Genomic DNA, 27,450 nt, shown 5'->3' with positions numbered 1-27,450 from the left:
ACTACCTCATGGAGAGAGTTAGCGATTATACTTCTTACTCTGAGAGGCTTGTTGTGGAGGAAATGCAGAATGGCACCTTTGCTACCTTCTTCTATGATGTTTCCTCCTTCATTACAACAACTTTCCAGTATCTTGAACACCCCTGGGCAGTTAAGACAAAGGTTAACTTTTGACAAAGGTTAGTAAGCAATTTAAGAATATCATCCAGAGATCTGCCCCAAGGCTGGAGAGTTATGAGTGGCAGGGTGTGTGGGATACTATGGGCAAGTACCTAGGACAGTGGGCACCTGCAGTGTTTTGGAACTTCACCCCTGAACACGCACAGATTCCTGAAGAATTAGTAAAGTATTTGGAAAAAGTATGTTGTCACCCTGGTAGCTCCAGAGAGACACAAATCATTGCAACATGCGGGGGGCTGGGCCATGCCTATCGAGCCATGGTCAACACTCAAAAGAAAGAGAAGGTCTCTGGATCTGATGACAGAACAACAAGCACTGCAGCCACTCCAATCCCAGTGGCAGGCACTGCGGCTAAACCAGAGAACCAACCCGCGCCAGTATCAGTTGCCCCTATACACGAGAAAAAATACAGAAGAAAATCAGCTCGTTTAGTAAGGGATGAAGATGAACCAGGGCCATCACGAGAACCAGAGGAGGAAGAACCCATAAATGAGATGGTAACCACCCGATCCCTATCCCTGAGTGAGCTGCGAGATATGCGAAAAGATTTCAGTCGTCATCCAGGCAAGCACATCATCACCTGGCTGCTCCAATGCTGGGATAACGGGGCCAGTAGCCTGGATTTAGAGGGTAAGGAAGCCAAGCAGCTGGGATCCCTTTCTAGGGAAGGGGGCGTTGACAAAGCAATTGGAAAAGGGGCAAAAACTCTCAGCCTCTGGAGGCAACTTCTGTCAAGCGTGAAGGAAAGGTATCCCTTCAAGGAGGATGTTATATACCGCCCAGGCAAATGGACCACCGTAGAGAAAGGTATCCAGTACCTGAGGGAACTAGGCGTGCTGGAGATGATTTACAGTGACCTGAATGATGAGCAGTTACCCAAAGATCCAGATGAAGTCAGGTGCACACGACCCATGTGGCAGAAGGTGGTACAGAGCGCACCAGCATTGTATGCCAACTCGTTGGCAGTACTGACCTAGAAAGATGACGAGGCACCAACGGTGGATGAAGTGGCTAGACGACTCCGGGAATATGAAGAAAGTATCTCTTCCTCCCTGTGGGCCTGTGTCCCGGCTGTGGAAAAACTGTCTGAAAAACTGTCCCAAGAGTTCCAATAACTCAGAGATGATCTGTCCTACTCCCCACCTGTACGGACCAGTATCTCAGCCATTAGGAGTCAACGTCCTTCTGCTCAAGAGAGAGGATATAGAGGATACACACCACGGGGCACCCTGTGGTTTTACCTGCGTGATCACGGAGAGGACATGAGGAAGTGGGATGGGAAATCCACCTTGACCCTAGAGGCACGGGTGCATGAGTTGCAAGGAAAAACTATTAGAAAAGGCGGTTCTCCCAGGAAAATTGCAGCTCCAGTTTCCAGTGAGCAGTTCCCCAGACCGAGTAAGAGGGCTAATTTTACTTCCGATCTTAATCAAGGGACTCTTGATTCACATTTACAAGAAGTGAACAACGAATACTGTGACGAGCGTTAGAGGGGCCCTGCCTCCAGCCAGGTGGAGGAAAGGGACAACCGGGTTTACTGGACTGTGTGGATTCGATGGCCTGGAACGTCAGACCCACAGGAGTAGAAGGCTCTAGTGGACACCGGTGCACAGTGTACCCTAATGCCATCAAACTATAGAGGGGCAGAACCCATCTGTATTTCCGGAGTGACAGGGGGATCCCAACAGCTAACCATATTGGAGGCTGAAGTGAGCCTAACTGGGAAAGAGTGGCAGAAGCACCCCATTGTGACTGGCCCAGACACTCCATGCATCCTTGGCATAGACTGCCTCAGGAGAGGGTATTTCAAGGACCCAAAAGGGTACCGGTGGGCTTTTGGTATAGCTACCTTGGAGACGGAGGAAATGAAACAGCTGTCCACCTTGCCCGGTCTCTCAGAGGACCCTTCTATTGTGGGGTTGCTGAGGGTCGAAGAACAACAGGTGCCCATCTCTACCACAACAGTGCACCAGCAGCAATATCGCACCAACCGACTGACCAAAGGGCTATTCCATACCATATGACGTCATGCTCTGTATATAAACTGGGGGGGGTTGGCTGGGGAGCAGCGATCGCTGCTCAGGAACTGTCTGGGTATCGGTCGGCGGGTGGTGAGCAATTGCATTGTGCATCACTTGCTTTGTATATTATTATCATTATTATATTGTTATTATTATCATTTATATTTTACTTTATTTCAATTATTAAACTGTTCTTATCTCAACCCAGGAGTGTTTCTCACTCTTACTCCTCCGATTCTCTCCCCCATCCCATCGGGGTAGGGGGGGTGAGCGAGCAGCTGCATGGTGCTTAGTTGCTGGCTGGGGCTAAACTACGACACAGATAAAAAATATATTGAGCCATAGGAGAACTGAAACTAAAAGGAAAAAAACCCTAAAAATCTTAAAAGTAGGCTTTCTGATTAATGCTTTCTGGAACATAACTGATGTTGATATTTGTCCCTCTTGCCTCTCAGTATTGCCTTGGATACATGCAAATAGTAATCTATCATTTCTCATAGCTGAAAGAGCTATAAGCATAAGGCAATTACCTTCATTTCTCTACAGAGCCAAACATGACTAATATTTATTATCATATGAGTATAACAATCCATACAAAGGGTGATTACAGTCCAGCCATAATTTATTTCATTTGCGTACAGTGTCTCTTGAAAAACATTTTATGAACAAAACCTGGTTCACTATACAAAACAACCTGGCATGTTAAAGCCACTAGTGGGATTTCAAAATCTGTTTCCTATTCATTCTCCAATGTGCAAATCCATAGATCAAACATGAGCACAGAATCCTGAGGGACAGCCTGAAGCAAGGCCTTAATAATCAAAAGACAATTTCCATCATGCTTTCAAGCATTCAGATAGCCACTATGAAGAAGGCTTGAGATCTGATGAGTTAGGAAGAATAAGTAAGGAAAAAACTGCATTAATATTCATTTGGTTAAATCAGGTCACCCACCATATACCAGTGCAGCTAGCAAAGATTAAGAAAAGGAAATTTCTCCACAAATTTTAGAAGCTAAAAATAATAATAAATGCAGCATGCAAGACTGTCAACAGTTAATGTCATTGCTCTCCTTAAGCATTCAGTTGCACATCGAAATACAGAGAACACCAGCTTTTGATGTCTTATACACCTACACATTCCTGTGATGTAGTTCTACTGAACCTTCAAGACTGCAAAAAAGGTTATTTACCTTACCACTGTCAGCAGGCCGGCTATCTGAAATCACAGTTAGTGGGGATAAAATTAACAAACCAGCAAAGCAGCGAGCTGCTAGTCTCTTCATCAGCTGATCAGGGGAAAAAAAAGAGACCTGGGGAAAGGCTATGTTTTCAGATACAAGTAATTTTATTTTAGGTAAAATTTAATACCGAAAGGATTGTGGATACTCAAATCTGCTGTTTCATTCTACCTACTACAAGGCCCAAGGCCTTCCTTCAGCTTGCTTTAATATTGACAACTACTTATCATATTTTTCTCTTATTATTCTAGGCACTCAGAATCTAGATTTTTAGCTGGGCAGTTACCAGTTCTTGTTAGCATTTTAATTGTAAGAGCAAAATTGGTCTATTTCATGTGTGATTTTAAAACTAAAATAGATTATATGCAATAAATAGTTTTAAAATGCAAACAATACTTTTTATTGTTCTGTACTGAACAGGTTAGATTTTGGTTATTACAACTAATACAACAAAATACTCGGAATGACAAGAAACAAAACCCAAGGTTACCATTTTGATGCAATGTGCTTTAGAAAATGGATATTCACTCATTAACCAAAACAAAAAAAATATTTTCTTGCCAAATGTTTCCCCCACGCCCTCCAAATCAATTGTGTTGTCACCACCCCTGAGTACTAACATCTCATTTAGAACTGTGCATACAGTTGTTACTTAGAATATATACTATTTTGAAAAATTGTTGCAGGGGATAAGATCAAAGTCAGAAGAATGTTTGGGGTTGTTTTTTTTCAAAATGATGTTGGATGATGTAGTAAAAAAAAAAAAACAACAGGCAAATCGTGACATTTGCTCTTCCACTCTGTAAATTAATGAGTAGTATGCAACGAATTAATTGCCAGCACACTATAAATCTGCAAATGAATATTAAAAACTGTCTATTTGGATAATAATATAGAAATCTATTATTATAATTAGATCTTAAAATTTTGTGCAGATATGTAAATTCAGACAATTTTCCTTAAAAAAGGTTTTAGTGAAAGCACTAAAAATCACACACACGCGCGCGCACGTGTACACACACACATTCATATATGTGTGTGTTCATGTACCAACAACACGTTATTTATGAAACTAATTCAAATGACAGTGCTTCATTAGAAGACACTTACTACAATAACGCTAAAGTGCCACATCCAAGAGAACATCCTTCCAAACCTTTACCAGCAGGATAATGCAACACATCCCAGAAACAAATCTCCAGTTTCTGAAGGATGATGTGTTGCAGAAGAGTATAGGACACAGCAGACATCTCCCATGCTCAGATGCCTTTGGATTAGTGAGGTGAATAGAAAGGAAGTCAAGAAAACTACTGTACAAATAAATATTTAATGCTTTCCTTAAGGCAACAGGACCAAATACTACAATAAAGTTTGGAGCCTGTTTTCTTGAAAGAAAACAGTAAAAACTATTAAAAAGTCAAATTCTGCAAAGGATTAAACATCTCATGAGAGGTACTGGGTATCGATTTCCAGCCACATTCCAATGTGGAAGCCAATGGAAAACCAGTGGACTCAATGCTGCATCCTGTACCAAGAAAATCTTCCTGCTGTTCAGTACCTTATTGCTGTGTCTTGGTTCATGTTATATAAAACAATTCCCTTGCTGAAGAGCTGAGACCATGCAAGTCTCTCAGGGCACCAGAATTTTAATCAGCATATTGACCACAGATTGAAGAGAAACAAACAAACAAAAGAATTTTCAGAAGGCAACTAGAAGTTGGTTCTGGGCTTTTCTATTGTTAACTGCAGTTACATTTCTCTCATCAATCATGAAGGACCGTTTCTTCATTTCTTACATAAGGAAGTCTTCTTAGTAAAAGTGGATACTGTTACATGAGCATCAAAAAATGAAGTAAAGAAAGAAAGATCAAAATAGAAGCTGCTTTGTTTGCATTCTTAACATTGTCTTAGTTGAGAGTCTGGAAAACATGGCAAAACATCACGCACGTACAACTCTTCTGTCAAGAATTATGGAACAAAATGTACAGTAAGATCTATAGCTCTGACTTTGGTGACGTCCTTTCGCAAGCCAACCTGAGGAAATCAACAACAGCAGCAGCAACAAAGAATCTACGTTGGTGAGATCACCCATGGATATTTTATTAAATAAAAAACTGACATTGCATGTTATAATAAGGTAACTAATGACATAAGATGAAATATATTAAACCTCACATGTATCAAAGGTTCTCAAAGACCTTAAAAAAATTCTCAGACTAATCCTATATTAGTTATTAGATTAATTTTATGTGAAGCAGGAATCAAGTGATTTGAGTACGGTCACATGGTGGTAGCAGGGTTGGGCATAAATGGTGTTCAGCACTCCAATGCTTTTCTCTAATATTTCAATGATTACGTTATGAGAGGTATTTGTCACGGACCAAGATATATAGTAGTTTCCTTTGCTCTGAACTCATTATTAAGTACTACTACTATAAAGTTAAGAGTCAAAGAAAGCTATTACTATTGCCTACAGTCATGGAAACTGTATACAGACACTTAAAACTAGTGATAGTGAACAATGTAATGTTGAAACCCTCTTTGGATTAAATGAGATACTGTGCAAAATAGGAAATCTCTTCCTATATGCTGCATCCCCCTCTTATTCCCTCTTAACCCAAAGAAGCATGTCCAAAGAGTGTTACTATAGCTTACTCCCTTCTCTCCCAGACATTAATGCTCAACATCTCTCAAAGCTGCATAAGAGGACAGAGAGTTCCTGCAACTAATTTTGCCATACAGACACATTTGCTAACATGCTTGTATTGGGTCTGGCTGGAATGGAGTTAACTTTCCCCACAGCAGCCCTGATAGTGCTGTGCTTTAGCATTTGTAGCTAGAAAGGTGTTGATAACACACCAATGTTTCAGCTACTGCTGAGGAGTGCTCACACAACATCAAGGCTGTCTCTCCAACACACCTACCCCACCCAAAGGCCAGTAGTCTGGTGGTGGGCAAGAGGCTGGGAGGGGACATGGCCAGGACAGATGACCTAAACTTACCAAAGGGCTATTCCATACCATATGATGTCATGCTCAGCAATAAAAGCTAAGAGGGAAGAGGAGCAGGGAGCATTCATTATTAAGGTCTTTGTCTTCCTAAGCAACTGCTATGTGTACTGAGGCCCTACTTCCCAGGAAGAGGCTGGACATCACCTGCTGATGGGAAGCAGAGGATAAATCTTTTTGTTTTCCTTTGCTTCCGCGTGTGGCCTTTGCTTTTCTTTATTAAACTGCCTTTATTTCAACCCATGAGTTTATAATCTTATTTTCTCCCTCTGTCTCCCTGAGGAGGGGGAGTGAGAGAACAGCTTGGTCGGCAGCTGGCAGCCAGCCAAGGTTAACCCACCACAATTCTAATTATCTAACTCAATATTTTCACTGAAGGCATACAAAATATAATTGAAGAGAAAAATCAGCTTCCCAATTTCTTAAAAAGAAATAAATCTAACAACACACAATATCCTGAAGTCTGAACTTTTCCCAGGGCAAAGGCATACCATTTATAGAACTGCTTCCTGCTATGCTGAATGTCAGATTCCCCAACAACTTCTTCTAGCAAGCTAGGGTAGCAGTAAGAGGTAAACCATTGCTGGCTGGGACACAAGACCTACACTGTTAGCCTGTAATCATAAGTTTCATGGGACTCAAAGTTGTGCCACATCTACACATCTTTTAAATACCTCCAGGGATGGTGATTCAACCACTTCCCTGGGCAGCCTGTTCCAATGCTTGACCACTCCTTCCGTGAAGAAATTTTTCCTAATATCCAATCTAAACCTCCCCTGGAGCAGCTTGAGCCCAATTCCTCTCATTCTATTGCTTGTTACTTGGGAAAAGAGACTGACACCCACCTCGCTACAACCTCCTTTCAGGTAGTTGTAAAGAGCGATAAGGTCTCCCCTCAGCCTCCTCTTCTCCAGACTAAACAATCCCAGTTCCCTCAGCCGCTCCTCATAAGGCCTGTGCTCCAGACCCTTCACCAGCTTCATTGCTCTTCGTTGGACACACTCCAGCAACTCAATGTCTCTGTCAGCTTGGGATTTTCATAGAATCATAGAATCATTTAGGTTGGAAAAGACCTTTAAGATCATCCAGTCCAACCATTTACCTAACACTACCAAGTCCACACTAAACCAATTAAGGGTAGAGTAATAATTTCATGTTTCCTGGCTTGGTGGCTGGATTATTTTTTAAGGAAAGTAAAAACTAGGAATCATTAAGGTTGGAAAGGATATCTAAGATCATCAGTCCAACCATCAACCCAATACTCCCATGCCCACTAAACCATGTCCCAAAGTGACACGTCTACCCGTTTTTTGAACGCTTCCAGGGATGGTGACTCCACCACCTCTCTGGGCAGCCTGTTCCAATGCTTGACCACTCTTTCTGTGAAGAAATTTTTCCTAATATCCAATCTAAACCTCCCCTGGCGCAGCTTGAGCCCATTTCCTCTCATCCTATTGCTAACTACTTGGGAGAAGAGACCAACATCCACCTCACTACAACCTCCTTTCAGGTAGTTGTAGAGAGCGATAAGGTCTCCCCTCAGCCTCCTCTTCTCCAGACTAAACAATCCCAGTTCCCTCAGCCGCTCCTCATAAGACTTGCTCTCTAGACCCTTCACCAGCTTCGTTGCCCTTCTCTGGACACGCTCCAGCACCTCCCTGTCTTTCTTGTATTGAGGGGCCCAAAACTGGACACAGTATTCCAGGTGCAGCCTCACCAGCGCCGAGTACAGGGGACAATCACCTCCCTGCTCCTGCTGGCCACACTATTCCTGATACAAGCCAGGATGCTGTCGGCCTTCTTAGACGCCTGGGCACACTGCTGGCTCATGTTCAGCCGGCTGTTGACCAACACGCCCAGGTCCTTTTCCTCTGTGCCTGAGAAGATCATGGAACAGATCCTCCTAGAAGCTATGCTCAAGCACATGGAGGACAGGAAGGTGATTCGAGACAGCCAACACGGATTCACCTAGGGCAAGTCCTGCCTGACCAACCTAGTGGCTTTCTATGAAGGAGTGACTGCATCAGTGGACAAGGGAAGAGCTATGGATGTCATCTACTTGGATTCCTGTAAAGCGTTCGACACAGTCCCCCACAACATCCTTCTCTGTAAATTGGAGAGATATGGGTTTGATGGGTGGACTGTTCAGTGGATAAGGAATTGGCTGGATGGTCGCATCCAGAGGGTCGTGGTCAATGGCTTGATGTCCACATGGAGACCGGTGACAAGTGGAGTCCCTCAGGGGTCCGTACTAGGACCAGTGCTGTTTAACATCTTCATCAATCACATAGACAGTGAGATCGAGTGCACCCTCAGCAAGTTTGCAGACGACACCAAGCTGAGTGGTGCGGTTGACATGCCAGGAGGACGAGATGTCATCCAGAGAGACCTGGACAAGCTGGAGAGGTGGGCCTGTGTGAACCTCATGAGGTTCAACAAGGCCGAGTGCAAGGTCCTCCACCTGGGACGGGGCAACCCCTGATATCAATACAGGCTGGGGGATGAAGAGATTGAGAGCAGCCCTGCGGAGAAGGACTTGGGGGTACTTGTCCTGGTTTCGGCTGGGACAGAGTTAATTTTCTTCCTAGCAGCAGGCATAGTGCTGTGTTTTGGATTTAGTAGGAGAAGAATGTTGATAACATGCTGATGTTTTTAGTTGTTGCTGAGTACTGCTTATGCTAGTCAAGGACTTTTTCAGCTTCCCATGCTCTGCCAGGTGCACAAGAAACTGGGAGGGGGCACAGCCAGAATAGTTGATCCAAACTGGCAAAAGGGCTATTCCATACCATATGACGTCATGCTCAGTATATAAACTGGGGGGGGGGTGGCCAGGGAGCAGCGATCGCTGCTTGGGAACTGTCTGGGTATCGGTCGGCGGGTGGTGAGCAATTGCATTGTGCATCACTTGCTTCGTGTATCATTATTATTATTATCATTATTATACTGTTACTATTAGCATTACTATTTTACTTTATTTCAATTATTAAACTGTTCTTATCTCAACCCAGGAGTGTTTCTCACTCTTACTCCTCCGATTCTCTCCCCCATCCCATCGGGGTAGGGGGAGTGAGCGAGCGGCTGCGTGGTGCTTAGTTGCTCGCTGGGGCTAAACCACGACAGTACTGATGGGTGAAAAGCTGGACATGAGCCAGCAATGTGCGCTTGCAGCCCAGAAAGCCAACCGAATCCTGGGCTGCATCAAAAGAAGCGTGGCCAGCAGGTCGAGGGAGGTGATTCTGCCCCTCTACTCTGCTCTGGTAAGACCCCACCTGGAGTACTGCGTCCAGCTATGGGGCCCTTAGCACTAGAAGGGCATGGACCTGTTGGAGCGGGTCCAGAGGAGGGCCACCAAAATGATCCGAGGGCTGGAGCACCTCTCCTATGAGGCCAGGCTGAGAGAGTTGGGGTTGTTCAGCCTAGAGAAGAGAAGGCTGTGGGGAGACCTTATTGTGACCTTCCAGTACTTAAAGGGGGCCTATAGGAAAGATGGGGAGAATCTTTTTAACAAGGCGCGTTGTGACAGGACAAGGAATAATGGATTTAAAGAATAGATTTAGACTGGATATAAGAAAGAAATTTTTCACAATGAGGGTGGTGAAGCACTGGAACAGGTTGCCCAGAGAGGTGGTAGAGGCCCCATCCCTGGCAACATTCAAGGTCAGGTTGGATGGGGCCCTGAGCAAGCTGATCTAGTTAAAGCTGTGCCTGCTCACTGCAGGGGTGTTGGGCTAGATGACCTCTAAAGGTCCCTTCCAACCCAAAGCATTCTATGATTCTATGATTCTATGAACCTCATACAGTTGGCCTCAGCCCATCGATCCAGCCTGTCCAGATCCCTCTGAAGAGCCTTTCTACCCTCAATCAGATCAACACTCCCACCCAACTTGGTGTCATCTGCAAACTTATTGAGGGTGCACTCGATCCCCTCGTCCAGATCATTGGTAAAGATATTAAACAAAACTGTCCCTAATACTGATCCCTGTGGAACACCGCTTGTGACCAGTCGCCAACTGGATTTTACTCCATTCACAACTCTTTGGGCCAGGCCATCTAGCCAGTTTTTTACCCAGCGAAGAGTACGCCCGTCCAAGCCATGAGCAGCCAGTTTCTCCAGGAGAATGTTGTGTGAAATGGTGTCAAAGGCTTTACTAAAGTCCAGGTAAACAACATCCACAGCCTTTCCCTCATCCACTAAATGGGTCATCTTGTCATAGAAGGAGCTCAGGTTAGTCAAGTGGGACCTGCCTTTCATAAACCCATGCTGACTGGGCCTGATCACCTGGTTGTCCTGTACATGCCGTGTGATGGCACTCAAGATGATCTGCTCCATAACCTTCTGTTGCACCGAGGTCAGGCTGACAGGCCTGTAGTTCCCCGGATCCTCCTTCCGGCCCTTCTCATAGATGGGCATCACATTTGTTAACCTCCATTCAACTGAGACCTCCCTGGTTAGCCAGGACTGCTGATAAATTATTGTCAAGCATGGATTTCTAATGAAGAGCATTCTGCTTTGAAACTCCTAGATCATCCTATTTTCTATTTTAATTTTATTTAATGCACAATAAAAACAGAGTGCACAAGCAGAAAAGTCAGTCATTTAAGTATTACACATTCCAGTATATTTAGAAAATAAATGTGATAATAGTCAGAACACTAGTTCATGGAGTATACTCAAATTAGATGCTCAAAATACACATCAGTAATACTATGACAAGATAATACAGATTTGTCCTGGTTTCGGCTGGAATAGAGTTAATTTTCTTCCATGACAAGATCACAATATATATAAACTACTAGGAGACCAGGGTGGTAAAATTACTCCTATATTAAAGTTTGCTTTCTCAGCCTGCCCCCTCCAATTTATCTCTCCAGCTTCATCCTTCAGGTCCTGCAGAGATGTCCTAATACCAATACCACTTTTCTTCCTTCTGTGCCCTATCTGAAATCCCATCCGTCTTTGCTTTACATTTTTGCTCACACTGTCTCTAACACGTCATCTAGCTTTTTAAGTCCTCAAAAAAGCCCTCTCTTTAAAATCCAGTCATCTTGTTTAGTTTCTCAGCACTGGTCTTCCTGATGTCTGTGGCTGTTTACAGCTTCCATATATCTGATTTTTTTTGTTATCTCCCTAGAGAGGCAACAACTGAATAGTTCTTGCTATGCTACAGCATATAGGACAATATATTACTAATAAAGACTATGAAGAAGAATAATGACACAATATTGCAGGCATGGCCAATCAGATGACACAAAGATATTCTATTGATAATACAACTGAAGATAATCAGTCATTTAAGTCAGATACTGAACATCTGAGGATAATACAAGGATTGTTAGGGTTATTTTAGCTGATTTTTTTTTTTCACTTGGATAGCATCTCACAACAGATAAGCAAGACTGATTTTGCTGGGATTAAACTGAAACACAAGCATTTTGATTTGAACATTTATTCTAATTAACTTTTATTACAATGCGAGTACATATTTACATATTTACCTTTGAAGAAAGGCATGTCATAAAAAATAAAAATATGTACCTATTTAAAATTCTTATGGGATCAAGGTTTTAATTCTCAATATTTTATTTCTTGTCTAAAAATGTTTCAAATAAAATATATTCTTAATGTAAAGCATCACACACAGCCAACACCGATAAATTTCACCTCAGTTATAATGAACTACAGTAGTAATGCATTTTCTGGTTTTTGGTTGGTTTTGTTGTTTTTTTTCAGTGCAACCTGATTAAAAATAAATAATTGAAATAGTCAACAATGTAAGCAATGTTTAAAAATTTAATCTATCAAACTTGATTTTGCAACTGTGAACCTTTCATAAATTTATGGGGACAAAAAGACAGAAAATGATAGAAATGATAGAAATCATAGAAATGATGTTGGGACCCACAGACATCACAAGGAAAGGAAGACCATTAGGAAGAAGTAAATGATCATCTAGTGATGACAGCCAGTTGTCTTGAAAAGATATTAAAACAATATCTCTCCTTTTGAGGTATAAACAGAGTAGCAAAAATTTCTCTTATTTTACAGCTGAATAAACTTTTTGAAACATGAAAACACCATTTTTTCTGTACATTATGAGATACCCATATAGGACAGTGGTATAAAGAGTTAACTGGAATTTGTTTTTGTTGCAAAATAATCTCAGTACATGGCAATAAAGTCATCATATGTCACATCATGTTCTTATGTTCTCTTACATTCTTTCTTATGTGTGCTGGTTTTGACTGGGATAGAGTTAATTTTCTTCATACGGGGCTACGTTTTGGATTTGTGCTGAAAACAGTGTTGATAATACAGGGGTGTTTTCATTATTGCTGAGCAGTGCTTACACAGAGTAAAGGCCTTTTCTGCTTCTCACACCACCCCACCAGCGAGTAGGCTGGGGATGCACAAGAAGTTGGGAGGGGACACAGCTGGGACAGCTGACCCCAACTGACGAAAGGGATATTCCATACCATATGATGTCATGCTCAGCAATAAAAAACTGGGGGAAGAAGGAAGAAGTGGGGACGTTCACAGTTATGGCATTTTGTCTTCCCAAGTAACTGTTACATGTGATGGAGCCCTGCTTTCCTGGAGATGGCTGAACACCTGCCTGCGAATGGGAAGTAGTGAATTAATTCCTTGTTTTGCTTTGCTTATGCGCACAGCTTTTGCTTTCCCTATTAAATTGTCTTTGTCTCAACCCATGAGTTTTCTCACTTTAACCCTTCTGATTCCCTTCCCCATCCCAGTCTGGGGGGAGTGAGTGAGCGGCTGTGTGGTGCTTAGTTGCCGGCTGGGGTTAAACCATGACATTATGTTTTCTTTTTTTCGTTGTATTTGGGTGGAGTAACACTTCTCCTTTTGAAATAAGCAGACTTTATTCCAAGTTTAAGATGTAAAAGATAAGCAAACAGGAACAAAATGAAGAAAAGTAAGGAAAAAACCAAGAGACAAAATAGTCTAGATAAAAACAAAAATAATTGAAAAAATCTTCAAAAGCCTTTTCTGTTTTTATTATTTTTTCATTTTTAGTGACCTCTTACATCCATTTACTTAGAGAAAGTGGCTTTAGAGAATTTTCCAGTAGCATGGGAAATTGGTTATAGAATCTATTGCTATTAATGCAGTTAAATCTGAGACTTCTGTCTGCTTAGTAGTGAGTAATCTTATCTCACCTTACATTTTCTCATTTCTTACTCTGTTATGTTGTCGCTCTTAACCAACTCGCTACTAGAGCAGACAGAAGAAAAATTCTAACACAAAGAAAGAAGGACTGTTCAAACAAGAAGTGCTAGCAGCAGGAAGTACCCTTGTTAAAGATTCCCAATTTATATAATTTAGAGAAAGATAACATAAACCAAGTCACACTTTTTCAGTAAATTAAATAAAATTAGAAGATGAAACAGTGATACAAAAAGATATATTCAGACTAGCTGTGCACAACATTTTGCAAAGCTTCCTTCTAGCAATGATGCAGTGAGTTCAAAGTTTTCAGGACATTTCTAGTTACAAAGTTGGCTACATTGATTAGAATACTGCAGGATTTACAGTGGAACTTTGTTCTTTAATGTACATGTGTCTAGAAGGACTTCTTGGTTTTCTGAAACAAATTACAGTGCAAATCACAGACTGATGAGTAAAAGCTATTATTTATGCAGGGGCTTACTGAAGAATACAAAGAAATTTCTAAGAAAGGCACAGGCTCTTAAGAATGGTCTAGGAGGAAGTGAAGTTCCTCCACAAAAGAATGGAGAATGCAGTGTAAGTGCATATATGAAATTAATTAAATTCAAGCAAGGCCCCAAGCAGCAATGAAGTCCTAATATTCTGAGTCTTTGAGATCCATCTGATAATGTCTCATTATATGTACTCAGAGGTAACTGAAACAGATGTCCAGTACACTAATCCTTAACTTCTCTGAAATATTGTAATCCAAAATTATCAAGTTTAGACTCTACACTTGGACAGGTCTTCTATATTATTGGGAAGATTTTTTCTTCTTTTAAAAATAAAATCCCACTCCTAGGGTACAGAAAACAAAGCATTCCATTCACTGAGCAGGTTAAGATGACTCAAGAATCTGATTACCTGAAAGGTCAAGAATCTGAAGGCTAGGGATGGGTTTAATAATTTTTGAGAAGCCCAGTTTCAAACTTAACTGGTTTTCCATGATTGCTAGGTTAATATTTCTTTTCTTGTTGTATATTAGGACACTAACAGTACCAGAAATTGCTCCTATAGACAAGGCAAAATATTAAATTCTTCTATATTTGCAGAGTGAATAAGTACTTTGGCCAAAATATATTAGAAGTTGCTTGGAAAAATATAGGTAACTTTTCATCCATGTTGCAAATGCAAATCCAACACAGGAAGTTTATTAATGACTAATCACTATTCAGAAGTCTGATATGGGACAAAATGTCATCGCCTACTGTATCATAAGCTCCATCATTTTAACTGTCAAGCCTCTTCTCAATCTCAGAGAAAGGAAGGATCCAGTGGGCACGCAATATTAAAATGATTGTTTCTTCTCCTTCAGATCCCAAATTGCTCCTAGGATCCTGAATCTAAAACATTTAATGCAGACTTTCTTTTTTTTCTGTATTTCTGTGAAATTTGTAATAATTATTTAGGCTTCAGTTTTAGTAGGTCATTTGAATTTTGACTTTTAGCATGAGATAGCTCAGAAATCTTATTTGCAGGGTCTTTAACTGTTTCATGCAAAATTTGACACCTCAAAAGAGTAACAATATTGCAATTCAAGCATGAAAGTCAGTTTTAGTTAATGATTGCTGGGATATAGCAACTCAGTATGAGATAAATCTAGCTATTTCAAACAAAATACAATTTATTTTAGTCTAACGCTCTCAACAAGGCTACTCATAGTTGTCAAAAATAGAAAAGGATTTTTATGTCAAACATTTATATTAATGTTTCCTAAAGGAGAATATACTTACAGTTCCAATAGAAAACATGCTAACACTTCTTATGGTATTTTACAAGTAAAAACCTTAGGGCAAAGTGAAAGATAAAAGAATCCTATGAAAATACATCAAAATGTTTTGCTGAATAGATATTTCTCTGAAATAGCTGTTCAAATTCCCTGACGTCAGGTTTTCACTATGCAAAAAAAGTTTCTGAGACATTTAGAATCGTTTTACTGAGAATATTTTTCAAATATAAAAGAACCATTTCAGAAGTATTTTGTTAGGTGCCAATAATCATAGTCTCAGTCCTGCCCCTAGATTTTCAATGAGAAAGGTGCCCAGAATATAGAATCATAGAATCATAGAATCGTTTAGGTTGGAAAAGACCTTTAAGATCATCCAGTCCAACCATTAACCTAACATTACCAAGTCCACACTAAACCAGTCAAGGGTAGACTAGACTAAACCATGTCCCAAAGTGCCACATCTACCCGTTTTTTGAACACTTCCAGGGATGGTGACTCCACCACCTCTCTGGGCAGCCTGTTCCAATGCTTGACTACCCTTTCCGTGAAGAAATTTTTCCTAATATCCAATCTAAACCTCCCCTGGTGCAGCTTGAGCCCATTTCCTCTTGTCCTATCACTAACTACTTGGGAGAAGAGACCAACCCCCACCTCACTACAACTTCCTTTCAGGTAGTTGTAGAGAGCGATAAGGTCTCCCCTCAGCCTCCTCTTCTCCAGACTAAACAATCCCAGTTCCCTCAGCCGCTCCTCATAAGACTTGCTCTCTAGACCCTTCACCAGCTTCGTTGCCCTTCTCTGGACACGCTCCAGCACCTCCCTGTCCTTCTTGTATTGAGGGGCCCAAAACTGGACACAGTATTCCAGCTGCGGCCTCACCAGCGCTGAGTACAGGGGGACAATCACCTCCCTGCTCCTGCTGGCCACAGCATTCCTGATACAAGCCAGGATGCTGTTGGCCTTCTTGGCCACCTGGGCACACTGCTGGCTCATGTTCAGCCGGCTGTCGACCAACACCCCCAGGTCCTTTTCGGCCAGGCAGCTTTCCAGCCACTCTTCCCCAAGCCTGTAGCGTTGCATGGGGTTGTTGTGACCCAAGTGCAGGACCCGGCACTTGGCCTTGTTGAACCTCATACAGTTGGCCTCGGCCCATCGGTCCAGCCTGTCCAGGTCCTTCTGCAGGGCCATCCTACCCTCGAGCAGATCGACACTCCCACCCAGTTGGGTGTCATCTGCAAACTTTCTGAGGGTGCACTCAATCCCCTCATCCAGATCATTGATAAAGATATTAAACAAGTCTGGCCCCAAAACGGAGCCCTGGGGAACACCGCTCGTGACCGGCCGCCAACTGGACTTAACTCCATTCACCACTACTCTCTGGGCTCGGCCACCCAACCAGTTTTTTACCCAGCGAAGACTACGCCTGTCCAAGCCATGAGCTGCCAGATTCTCAAGGAGAATATTGTGGGAGATGGTGTCAAAAGCTTTGCTAAAGTCCAGGTAAATGACATCCACAGCCTTTCTATCATCTACCAGGCGCGTCACCAGGTCATAAAAGGAGATCAGCTTGGTCAAGCAGGACCTGCCTTTCATGAACCCATGCTGGCTGGGCCTGATGCCCTGGTTGATCTGCACTTGCCTGTTGAGTTCACTCAATATGAACCGCTCCATAACCTTTCCCGGCACTGAGGTCAGGCTGACAGGCCTGTAGTTCCCTGGGTCCTCCTTCCGGCCCTTCTTGTAGATGGGCGTCACATTGGCAAGCCTCCAGTCATCTGGGACCTCCCCTGTTAACCAGGACTGCTGACAGATGATGGAGAGTGGCTTGGCAAGCTCCTCCGCCAGCTCCCTCAGTACTCTTGGGTGGATCCCATCTGGCCCCATAGACTTGTGAGCGTCCAGGTGGCATAGCAGGTCATTAACTGCTTCCTCCTGGACTATGAGGGCTCCATTCTGGTCCCTGTCCCTGTCTTCCAGCTCAGGGGCCTGAGTCCCCTGGGGATGACTGGTTTGGCTGTTAAAGACTGAGGCAAAGAAGGCATTAAGTACCTCAGCCTTTTCCTTGTCCTCCGTAACAATGTTCCCCCCGACATCCAGCAAAGGATGGAGATTCTCCTTGGCCCTTCTTTTATTGTTGATGTACTTATAAAAACATTTTTTATTTTCTTTTACAACAGTGGCCAGATTGAGTTCTAGCTGGGCTTTTGCCTTTCTAATTTCCTCTCTGCATGACCTAACAAGGTCCCTGTACTCTTCTTGAGGTGCCCGCCCCGTCTTCCAAAGGTGGTAAACTCTCCTTTTTTCCCTGAGTCCCCGCAAAAGCTCCCTGTTCAGCCAGGCTGGTCGTCTTCCCAGCTGGTTGGTCTTACGGCGCATGGGGACAGCCCGCTCCTGCACCCTTAAGACTTCCTTCTTGAAGAAGGCCCAGCCTTCCTGGACCCCTTTGCCCTTCAGGACTGCCTCCCAAGGGACTTTCCCAACCAGCATCCTCAACAGGCCAAAGTCTGCCCTCCGGAAGTCCATGGTAACACTTTTGCTGCCCCTCCTCTTTACATCGCCAAGAATCGAGAATTCTATCATATCATGGTCGCTAAGCCCAAGATGGACTCCGACCACGACATCTCCCACAAGTCCTTCTCTGTAAACAGCAGGTCAAGCGAGGCACCTCCCCTGGTAGGCTCGCTTACCAGATGCGTCAGAAAGTTATCCTCCACACACTCTAGGAACTTTTGAGACTGTTGCCTCTCTGCTGTGTTGTATTTCCAGCAGATGTCCGGCAAGTTGAAGTTCCCCAGAGGAACAAGGGCTAGCGATTGCGAGACTTCTGCCAGCCGCTTATAGAACTCTTCATCTATCTCTACATCCTGGTTGGGTGGTCTATAGCAGACTCCCAACAGGACGTCTGCCTTGTTGGCCTTCCCCCTCATCCTTACCCATAAGCACTCGACCTTATCATCACCACTGTCGAGCTCTATACAGTCAAAACACTCCCTAACATACAGAGCCACCCCACCGCCTCTCCTTCCATGCCTATCCCTATGAAGAGCTTATAGCCCTCCAGTGCAGCACTCCAGTCATGAGAGTGATCCCACCATGTTTCTGTGATGGCGACTAAGTCATAGCTATCCTGCTGCACAAGGGCTTCCAGCCTCTCCTGTTTGTTGCCCATGCTGCGTGCATTGGTGTAGATGCACTTGAGCCAGGCTATCGATTTCACCCCCAATGTTGCCATGCCACCCCTGGGCTCCTCACTAGCAAGCCTCGTTTTATCCCCTTCCCCCCTTCAAACCTAGTTTAAAGCCCTCTTGATGAGTCCCACCAACTCATGGGCGAGAATCCTTTTCCCCTTTGGAGACAGCTGATCTCCATCAGCCGCCAGCAGGCCTGGTGCCTTGTAAACCTCCCCATGATCAAAAAAACCAAAATTCCACTGATGGCACCAGCCTCTGAGCCACCTGTTAATCAGCTGAGCTTTCCTGTTCCTTCCAGCATTCTTCCCTGCCACTGACGGGATAGAGGAAAACACTACCTGCGCTCCCAATCCTGCGACTAATCACCCCAGTGCCCTGAAGTCCCTCTTCATTGCTTTAGGACTTCTCTCTGTAATCTCATCACTGCCAACCTGTACAACCAGCAACGGTAATAATCAGAGGGCCTTATGAGATCAGGGAGTTTCTTAGTAACGTCCCTAACCCGGGCCCCAGGGAGGCAGCAGACTTCCCTGTGGGATGGGTCCGGGCGGCAGATCGGGCCCTCAGTTCCCTGCAGGAGGGAATCACCCACCACAGTTACCCTCCTTTTTTTCTTAACAGGGGCAGTCGTAATCTGTGGGGTTGACTGACTGGCCCTTGGCAACCCCCTGGCTGGACTTTCACCTCCCTCCCCACTTGCCTGGCCCTCAACTTCCAGAGCCCCATATCTGTTGTGTAGGGGAAGCTGGGAAGGTGAGGGAGGCCGGGAGGGGATTTGCCTGCCTCCCCGGGCAGGGACCTGTTTCCATTCCCCCCCCGTCTCTTGGATCCCCTCATTCTGCTTGCTGGCAAGAGGGTAGGGGATCCTCTGCTCCTTGTGGGGCCTCCGCCTGCTGCCTTGGCAGCAAAGAACAAGTTTGGGTTTTTCTTTGCTTTAAAACTAACCCCTTCCTCACAGAAAACAGAACAAAATGAAGTATTGGGTAGATGCACTTTAGTTCCCAGTCATACATCAAAAAGCCAAGAAAAGCCCATTTCATCTTAATTGCTTTATCAGTTTTAAGAAGTAGTCTTAAAGGCCTCTCTTTTCTAGACTAGTCTCTGAACTGAATTTCTTTCAGTTACAGTCACCCATATGAACATGGAAGATAAACACTCCTTGACTCCATGAAGACTTAAAAGCCGCCACAGGTCAGCAGCACTTCCTTCCTCAACCTCATATCAACAGAGCCACAGTGGGAGAAAACTCACAATGTTTTCTACTTCAGAATTTCCTGGTAGTAGGAAGGAACATACTGCCTAACTTCCTGCTACTCTGAGAAACCAGCTTCCACATGCATAAAATTGTAAAGTCAAGCTGATCAAAGTAGTTTTAGTGCTTGATATGTGCTGATAATTGCTGGTCATAGAATAGCTCATACCCAGAGATGGAGGACTTTCTGGGTCCAGAGTGACCATTTGTGGAGTGATTGCTGGAGGTGACTTAGACATCAGACTTAGATTTACGATTACAAGAAAGGCACAGCATTGAAGAAGCTCTCTGGATGGAATGCAGCTGGATGCAAGGAATCTATCCCACAGGAAGTTCCCTAAGCCTGTAACCTTGGATGTCGCAACCCAGGGGAGCCTGGTGTGCTGATTCTGAGAGGAGCTGCCCAGGGGGTGGAGTGGTGTGGAGACATCACGGCCAAGCCCTGTGATAAGGGAACTCGGAGGGACATCATGGCCCTGATAAGCTGCATAAGTGATACCCTGAGTCAGCAAACTATCATGATGTTGACGAAAATGCTGTCCTTTAGTAAACTTTACTCATTATAATATCATTATAATACTAGAACACACTCCCATCCCAAAACTTACCCGCCTCCAAGGTAAGACCCCCCCTCACTGAGCCTGTGCTCTGAATATTTCTGAGCCTGTACCTTTAAAACGAAGCGAGAAAGTTTTACACCAATCGTAACAAAAGTATGTATGACTAGAGTCCCTCAAGCTCCACCTGATGTGTAAAAGTACTATAAATTGGCCTAAGAGAGAGGAGATGTTAGGGAAGATACCATCGTGTACTACTCTGACCTCTGGGATCAGTCGATGGGCTGAGCCTCTCTTCCCCCCCCATCGGGACGCCTTTGGGTAAGAATCTAACACTTGGTTATACCAAGTGCCTCCCTGGGAAACTTAGAAACCTCTATAGAGTCACTTTTATGTCTTTTGATGCATCTGTGTTATTCTAAACTTTGGCATTTGTATGTGCCTTGCAGTCAGTGAATTTATCACCGGTAATCCAAAGAACCTGTGTGTCTGTTGCTTTAATAAATTGCTTTGATTTATTGGTCTAGCATGATAGTGGTCATTGAACACGACCAGACACTTTAAGTGTGGCCGTGATAGTTCATGCAGCACAACTAGACGAAAGGTGCCTACGTTATTTGTGAATCCGTAATCGTGATAGTTCAGTGCACTGAACGCGACCAGACTTATAACGATAAATTGAATACCTTCCAAAGCCTCTCTTGATGCAACACCATTACAAAAAATTTTTACCCCACTGATCCCCAAAACTTAATAAGTTCAATAGAATCTGCAATTCAATACTAAAAAGCACATAATTTATATCAGAATGCAATTTTCTTCAAATAAAAAAAATAAAAGAAAGGAAAATAAATAAATAAAGCCATGAACAATATGTGCATGGAGTATGTAGACGTTGTCTCAATTTCACAAATATTTATTTGTTTTCTCCTCTTTCACAAAATCCCAACCTTCAACAAAGCCTGTTAAAAAAATCTCCATTAGGATTAAATAAATATAAGGGTCACTAGATGAAAGGCTAAACTGAAACAAATATTGAACATAAACCAGATAATCCTATAGAGCTACTGTAGTATCTAATTACAACCACCTGAAGATCAAACTGAGTTCATGTTCACTAACTACAAAATGGTGTCTTAAACATATATGCTTAGCGTTGATTGTAAAAGACATATATATATATATATATATAAAAAGGCAAAGCTCCTTTACAATACACAAGTCCTAAAAAAAAAAAAGCCTCTGGTAATTTATGTCAGGTTGTAATAACAAGCTAGCTCAACTTTACTACAGTGTTTGATGCTAGAGTTGCCTTTTAACAGTTGATAAAAGAGAACACATAACTTTTCAATTTTATATTCTGATAAGAATAACTGATAAGAAAATAGTTTAAAACTTTCCTAATATTTTCCTAGGAAATTTTGAGGGGATCAAGGAAAGACTGAATGATAAGTTTTACTGTACAATATATTCACCTTTGCCAGTATACATAAAGCAAGAAAAAAATTAAATAAATTTTATGTCATGATATTTTCCAACACTCTTATATCCCAACACTTGGAATTCAAAATATTTTATTATATTCCAACACTATTATATTCCAATAGTTGGAATTCAAAATAGTCATGAGGATATTAAAAATATCCATCACATACTTTGTATGCATGTATGTCAATATTTGCTTTCTTCTAATTTAAATAAGAAAAATAAATATGGACTTAATGCCTTAATTTCACTTGAATTTCTTAGATCAGCAAAAGCAAGTAGTCTACAATAGCTTGGTTTTGAATGCCTGTGTGAGAGAAATCTGACACTGCTCATCTTAGGCTTCAGACTTGTTCCATGTGGCAACATGCAAATCTACTTTGAATCAAATCTGCACATCTACAGAACAGAACTTTGTTCATGTCACCAAGCAAGCAACTAGGTTGAATGAGAAACTGAATCCAGATGCAAAACATATCAACTGTCTTAAGAGATTTAGCTTCACAGTAAGGGTTTGGAGGATGAGTTAAAGAGCGTCAGAACTAGCTTAGCCAGGTAAGAGCTGTCTTGATGCCTCTGCCTGAGTCAAAACTATTAGAATCAAGATCAGGTCAGGATAAGTATCTCGGATATCATGGAACACATCTAACAGCAATCCTGGTCAATTTAGCCTCTGAGCAGCAGCTCAGATACACTAATTTGCGACTCTTGCAAACAAATCCATTGATTCTTGAAAAGCCCTAAACAACAGAGTCCTTAACAGAACACTCATGGCCCTTTAAGAAATAATCTGATATCATTTTGCCACCCTGTGAAGAGCACTGTTGTGGGAGAAATATGCCAGAGGATACAATAATTCCACAATTTAAATGATTTCTAGGATCAGAAGGCAGGTTCCTACTTCCCTGTTTATAGAAAATGCAGTTGCCATACCAATAGTTAGGGCAGAGCACCCTGCAGCATCAGCCTGTTCTTCTGTTATAAGTTCCCAGGGAGTCTGAAGAGTGATATTCAATTACAGTTTGCCTAGGGCAGCTGCAGGCCTCCAAAGCAGTTTCACTACATATTGCATGTGTTCATCCTCTTGGCTTTAATAATTTTTATTTTTGGTCCACTAATTCCAAACTCAGAACTCAGGTCTTCTGATAAGGAGAAAGATGACATATTTTTGTCTGTATATGCACATGCACAAATTCCTTGAGGTGTTTTTTTTTTTTCCTTTGGGGATCTGCAATGATGCATACACTTATGAATGTGAGCATAGGCACCAAATGCTACCCAGCACCCAGAACTGCAGGAAGGGAAAACTGGCATTAGATGTTTTTGTTTCCTTGGGTTTTTTTCCCCTTCAGAGGCAACAAGAAGGAATTAAGCCTATAACAACCTTACTGGACTATTCAGCATTGAGCTATCTGTGTTATGGCCAGGTATATTGGGAGCCTTGTGGAAGACATTGTATTTGAGGAGTTAGTGATCTTGAGCAGGCCATGTCTGCTCTATTGGGTCTTGTACTTAAGGCTTGAAAAGCCAATAGGTTAGCATGAGTAGCCACTGTAAGGGAATCTGCTGGAGTGCCCTGTGCCAGCCTGTGCTGTGGATGTTATGACAGACATAACATTCCAAACTGTCAGGATAAGATCTTTGGTTTTGTTTTTTACACAAGATAAAAGGCACTATGGTACAGGAGGGAGGAGAGACTTCTCCATGGACACGGGAACTGCACAGCATGCTGTGGGAAAATCTATCTGGGGTCCATCTGATGCTGCATGAAAATGGGTTTTCCAGCATCTGAAGGGTCATAAGATTTACTCTTCTTATTCTATCTTATTAACAGCTATATTATTATGCTATTTGTTGTCAGGCCTTTCTTAATGAGATCCAGAAAGAAACCTGTGCAGTCTCTTTCTTCCCACCCTTGTCCCTGCCACCCCCGCCCCACCTGGTGCAGAACACCAGGGTCCAGCTCAGAAGGAGCAGGTAGCTGATCTGCAGTCAGAATTCTGGCTGCTGACCCAGGCAAAACTCCTCAGAAATTAAAGTAAAATTCAGCTGAATCTCTCAAAGACAAATGCAGCTAAGGAGACAGCTGCAAGTTGGATAATCATATTATCAAGCCAATATATTAATCAAAAACATAAAGTTTCCTTCTGAAAAGCCTCATGCAAGTATAGCTTAAAGGTATCAGCAGCTGGAGAAATAAAAAAACCGAGAGGTATAGCCCTGCTGTTAGTGACCAACAGGTCTGTTTCTTCTACAGTGCTCCAAAAGATGAGTGGACAGTGGCATAGAATATGTGGGGTAGTAAAGGGAAAACTTTTATGAAATAAAGTGCCATCTTTAATTTAAAATGTATTGCATCTTGTGGGTACTTTTTAAAAAACCTTACCTGTTTAAGCAGTTTATTGGTGTCCATTTTAACAAAAAATGATTTGATTTAAAATTTCCATACAATGTGTATGATATTGCTACATTGCAGGTTGGAGAGGCAAAACCTCAGGGTAAAGCTGCTTATTAACTCCCTCTGATAATTTTATACATTTAAAGATTCCCTTGAAAATGTTGTACATGATTGTCATCTCTTTTTCTATGATCCCCGAGCTATGTCATTTAAAAAGAAACAACAGGAAAATGTAAATTACTCAATAAAAGACTTAGTTGCCGTCACAGAAACATGGTGGGATGACTCTCATGACTGGAGTGCTGCACTGGATGGCTATAAGCTCTTCATAGGGATAGGCATGGAAGGAGAGGTGGCTCTGTATGTTAGGGAGTGTTCCGATTGTATAGAGCTCAACGATCGTGATGATAAGGTCGAGTGCTTATGGGTAAGTATGAGGGGGAAGGCCAGCAAGGCAGATGTCCTCTTGGGAGTCTGTTATAGACCGCCCAACCAGGATGTAGAGATAGATGAAGAGTTCTATAAGCGGCTGGCAGAAGTCTCACAATCGCTAGCCCTTGTTCTCGTGGGGGACTTCAACGTGCCGGATATCTGCTGGAAATACAACACAGCAGAGAGGCAACAGTCTCGGAGGTTCCTGGAGTGTGTGGAAGATGATAACTTCCTGACGCATCTGGTAAGTGAGCCTATCAGGGGTGGTGCCTCGCTTGACCTGCTGTTTACAAACAGAGAAGGGCTTGTGGGAGATGTCGTGGTCAGAAGCCATCTTGGGCTTAGCGACCATGATATGATAGAATTCTCGATTCTTGGCGAAGTAAGGAGGAGGGGCAGCAAAAACACTACCACGGACTTCCGGAGGGCAGACGTTGGCTTGTTCAGGACACTGGTTGGAAAAGTCCCTTGGGAGGCAGTCCTGAAGGGCAAAGGGGTCCAGGAAGGCTGGGCATTCTTCAAGAAGGAAGTCTTAAGGACGCAGGAGCGGGCTGTCCCCGTGTGCCGTAAGACCAACCGGCGGGGAAGACGACCGGCCTGGCTGAACAGGGAGCTTCTGCAGGGACTCAGGGAAAAAAGGAGAGTTTACCACTTTTGGAAGAAGGGGCAGGCAACTCAGGAAGAGTACAGGGATCTCGTTAGGTCATGCAGAGAGGAAATTAGAAAGGCAAAAGCCCAGCTAGAACTCAATCTGGCCACTTTTGTAAGAGATAATAAAAAATGTTTCTACAAATACATCAACAACAAAAAGAGAGCCAAGGTGAATCTCCATCCTTTGCTGGATGCATGGGGGAACATTGCCACCAAGGATGAGGAAAAGGCTGAGGTACTTAATGCCTTCTTTTGCCTCAGTCTTTAACAGCCAGACCAGACATCCCCAGGGGACTCAGCCCTCTGAGCTGGAAGACAGGGACAGGGAGCAGAATGGAGCCCCCATAATCCAGGAGGAAGCAGTTAACGACCAGCTACGTCACCTGGACGCTCACAAGTCTATGGGGCCAGATGGGATCCACCTCAGAGTATTGAGGGAGCTGGCGGAGGAGCTTGCCAAGCCACTCTCCATCATCTGTCAGCAGTCCTGGTTAACAGGGGAGGTCCCTGATGACTGGAGGCTTGCCAATGTTACAGCCATCTACAAGAAGGGCCGGAAGGAGGATCCGGGGAACTACAGGCCTGTCACCCTGACCTCGGTGCCAGGGAAGATTACGGAGTGGTTCATCTTGAGTGAACTCAACAGGCATGTGGAGGTCAGCCAGGGGATCAGGCCCAGCCAGCATGGGTTCATGAAAGGCAGGTCCTGCTTGACCAACCTGATCTCATTCTATGACCAGGTGACCCGCCTAGTGGATGAGGGAAAGGCTGTGGATATCATCTACCCGGACTTCAGCAAAGCCTTTGACACCATCTCCCACAGCATTCTCCTAAGGAAGCTGGCAGCTCATGGCCTAGGCAGGTGTACTCTTTGCTGGGTAAAAAAACTGGCTGGGTGGCTGAGCCCAGAGAGTTGTGCCGAATGGAGTTAAATCCAGTTGGCGGTGTTCCCCAGGGATACGTTTTGGGGGCAATATTGTTTAATATCTTTATCAATGATCTGGATGAGGGGATTGAGTGCGCCCTCAGTAAGTTTGCAGATGACACCAAACTGGGTGGGAGTGTCGATCTGCTGGATGGTAGGATGGCCCTGCAGAGGGATCTGGACAGGCTGGATCGATGGGCTGAGGCCAACTGTATGAGGTTCAACAAGGCCAAGTGCCGGGTCCTGCACTTGGGTCACAACAACCCCATGCAATGCTAGTCTTGGGGAAGAGTGGCTGGAAAGCTGCCTGGCCGAAAAGGACCTGGGGGTGTTGGTCGACAGCCGGCTGAACATGAGCCAGCAGTGTGCCCAGGCGGCCAAGGTGGCCAACAGCATCCTGGCTTGTGTCAGGAATAGTGTGGCCAGCAGGAGCAGGGAGGTGATTGTCCCCCTGTACTCGGCACTGGTGAGGCTGCACCTGGAATACTGTGTCCAGTTTTGGGCCCCTCAATACAAGAAAGACAGGGAGGTGCTGGAGCGTGTCCAGAGAAGGGCAACGAAGCTGGTGAAGGGTCTGGAGAGCAAGTCTTATGAGGAGCGGCTGAGGGAACTGGGATTGTTTAGTCTGGAGAAGAGGAGGCTGAGGGGAGACCTTATCGCTCTCTACAACTACCTGAAAGGAGGTTGTAGTGAGGTGGGGGTTGGTCTCTTCTCCCAAGTAGTTAGCAATAGGATGAGAGGAAATGGGCTCAAGCTGCGCCAGGGGAGGTTTAGATTGGATATTAGGAAAAATTTCTTCACAGAAAGAGTGGTCAAGCATTGGAACAGGCTGCCCAGAGAGGTGGTGGAGTCACCATCCCTGGAAGCGTTCAAAAAACGGGTAGACGTGTCACTTTGGGACATGGTTTAGTGGGCATGGGAGTATTGGGTTGATGGTTGGACTGATGATCTTAGATATCCTTTCCAACCTTAATGATTCCTAGTTTTTACTTTCCTTAAAAAATAATCCAGCCACCAAGCCAGGAAACATGAAATTATTACTCTACCCTTAACTGGTTTAGTGGTGGACTTGGTAGTGTTAGGTTAATGGTTGGACTGGATGATCTTAAAGGTCTTTTCCAACCTGAACGATTCTATGATTCTACTGTATCTTG

At 43.5% G+C, this 27,450-nt stretch overlaps 1 protein-coding gene across 3 annotated transcripts in view; it reads right to left on the bottom strand.

Moving 5' to 3' along the window:
* Positions 1–27,450, bottom strand: part of LOC142596537 (SWI/SNF-related matrix-associated actin-dependent regulator of chromatin subfamily A member 2-like) — a 167,443-nt gene that overhangs the window by 30,821 nt on the left and 109,172 nt on the right. The window contains exon 1 of one of the 3 annotated variants that reach the window (XM_075725693.1): positions 3,393–3,485. The exons of the other annotated variants lie outside the window; for them this stretch is intronic. Within the exon in view, the coding sequence (XP_075581808.1) occupies positions 3,393–3,485 (93 nt within the window). Of the gene's footprint in view, positions 1–3,392; positions 3,486–27,450 lie in introns of those variants that run through there. 3 annotated transcript variants of the gene reach the window in all.

The sequence above is a fragment of the Pelecanus crispus genome, chromosome W, assembly GCF_030463565.1.
Source record: "Pelecanus crispus isolate bPelCri1 chromosome W, bPelCri1.pri, whole genome shotgun sequence".
NCBI lineage: Eukaryota > Metazoa > Chordata > Aves > Pelecaniformes > Pelecanidae > Pelecanus > Pelecanus crispus.
The sequence above is the reverse complement of the archived record's forward strand: the minus strand, read 5'-3'. Positions and strand labels throughout refer to the sequence as shown.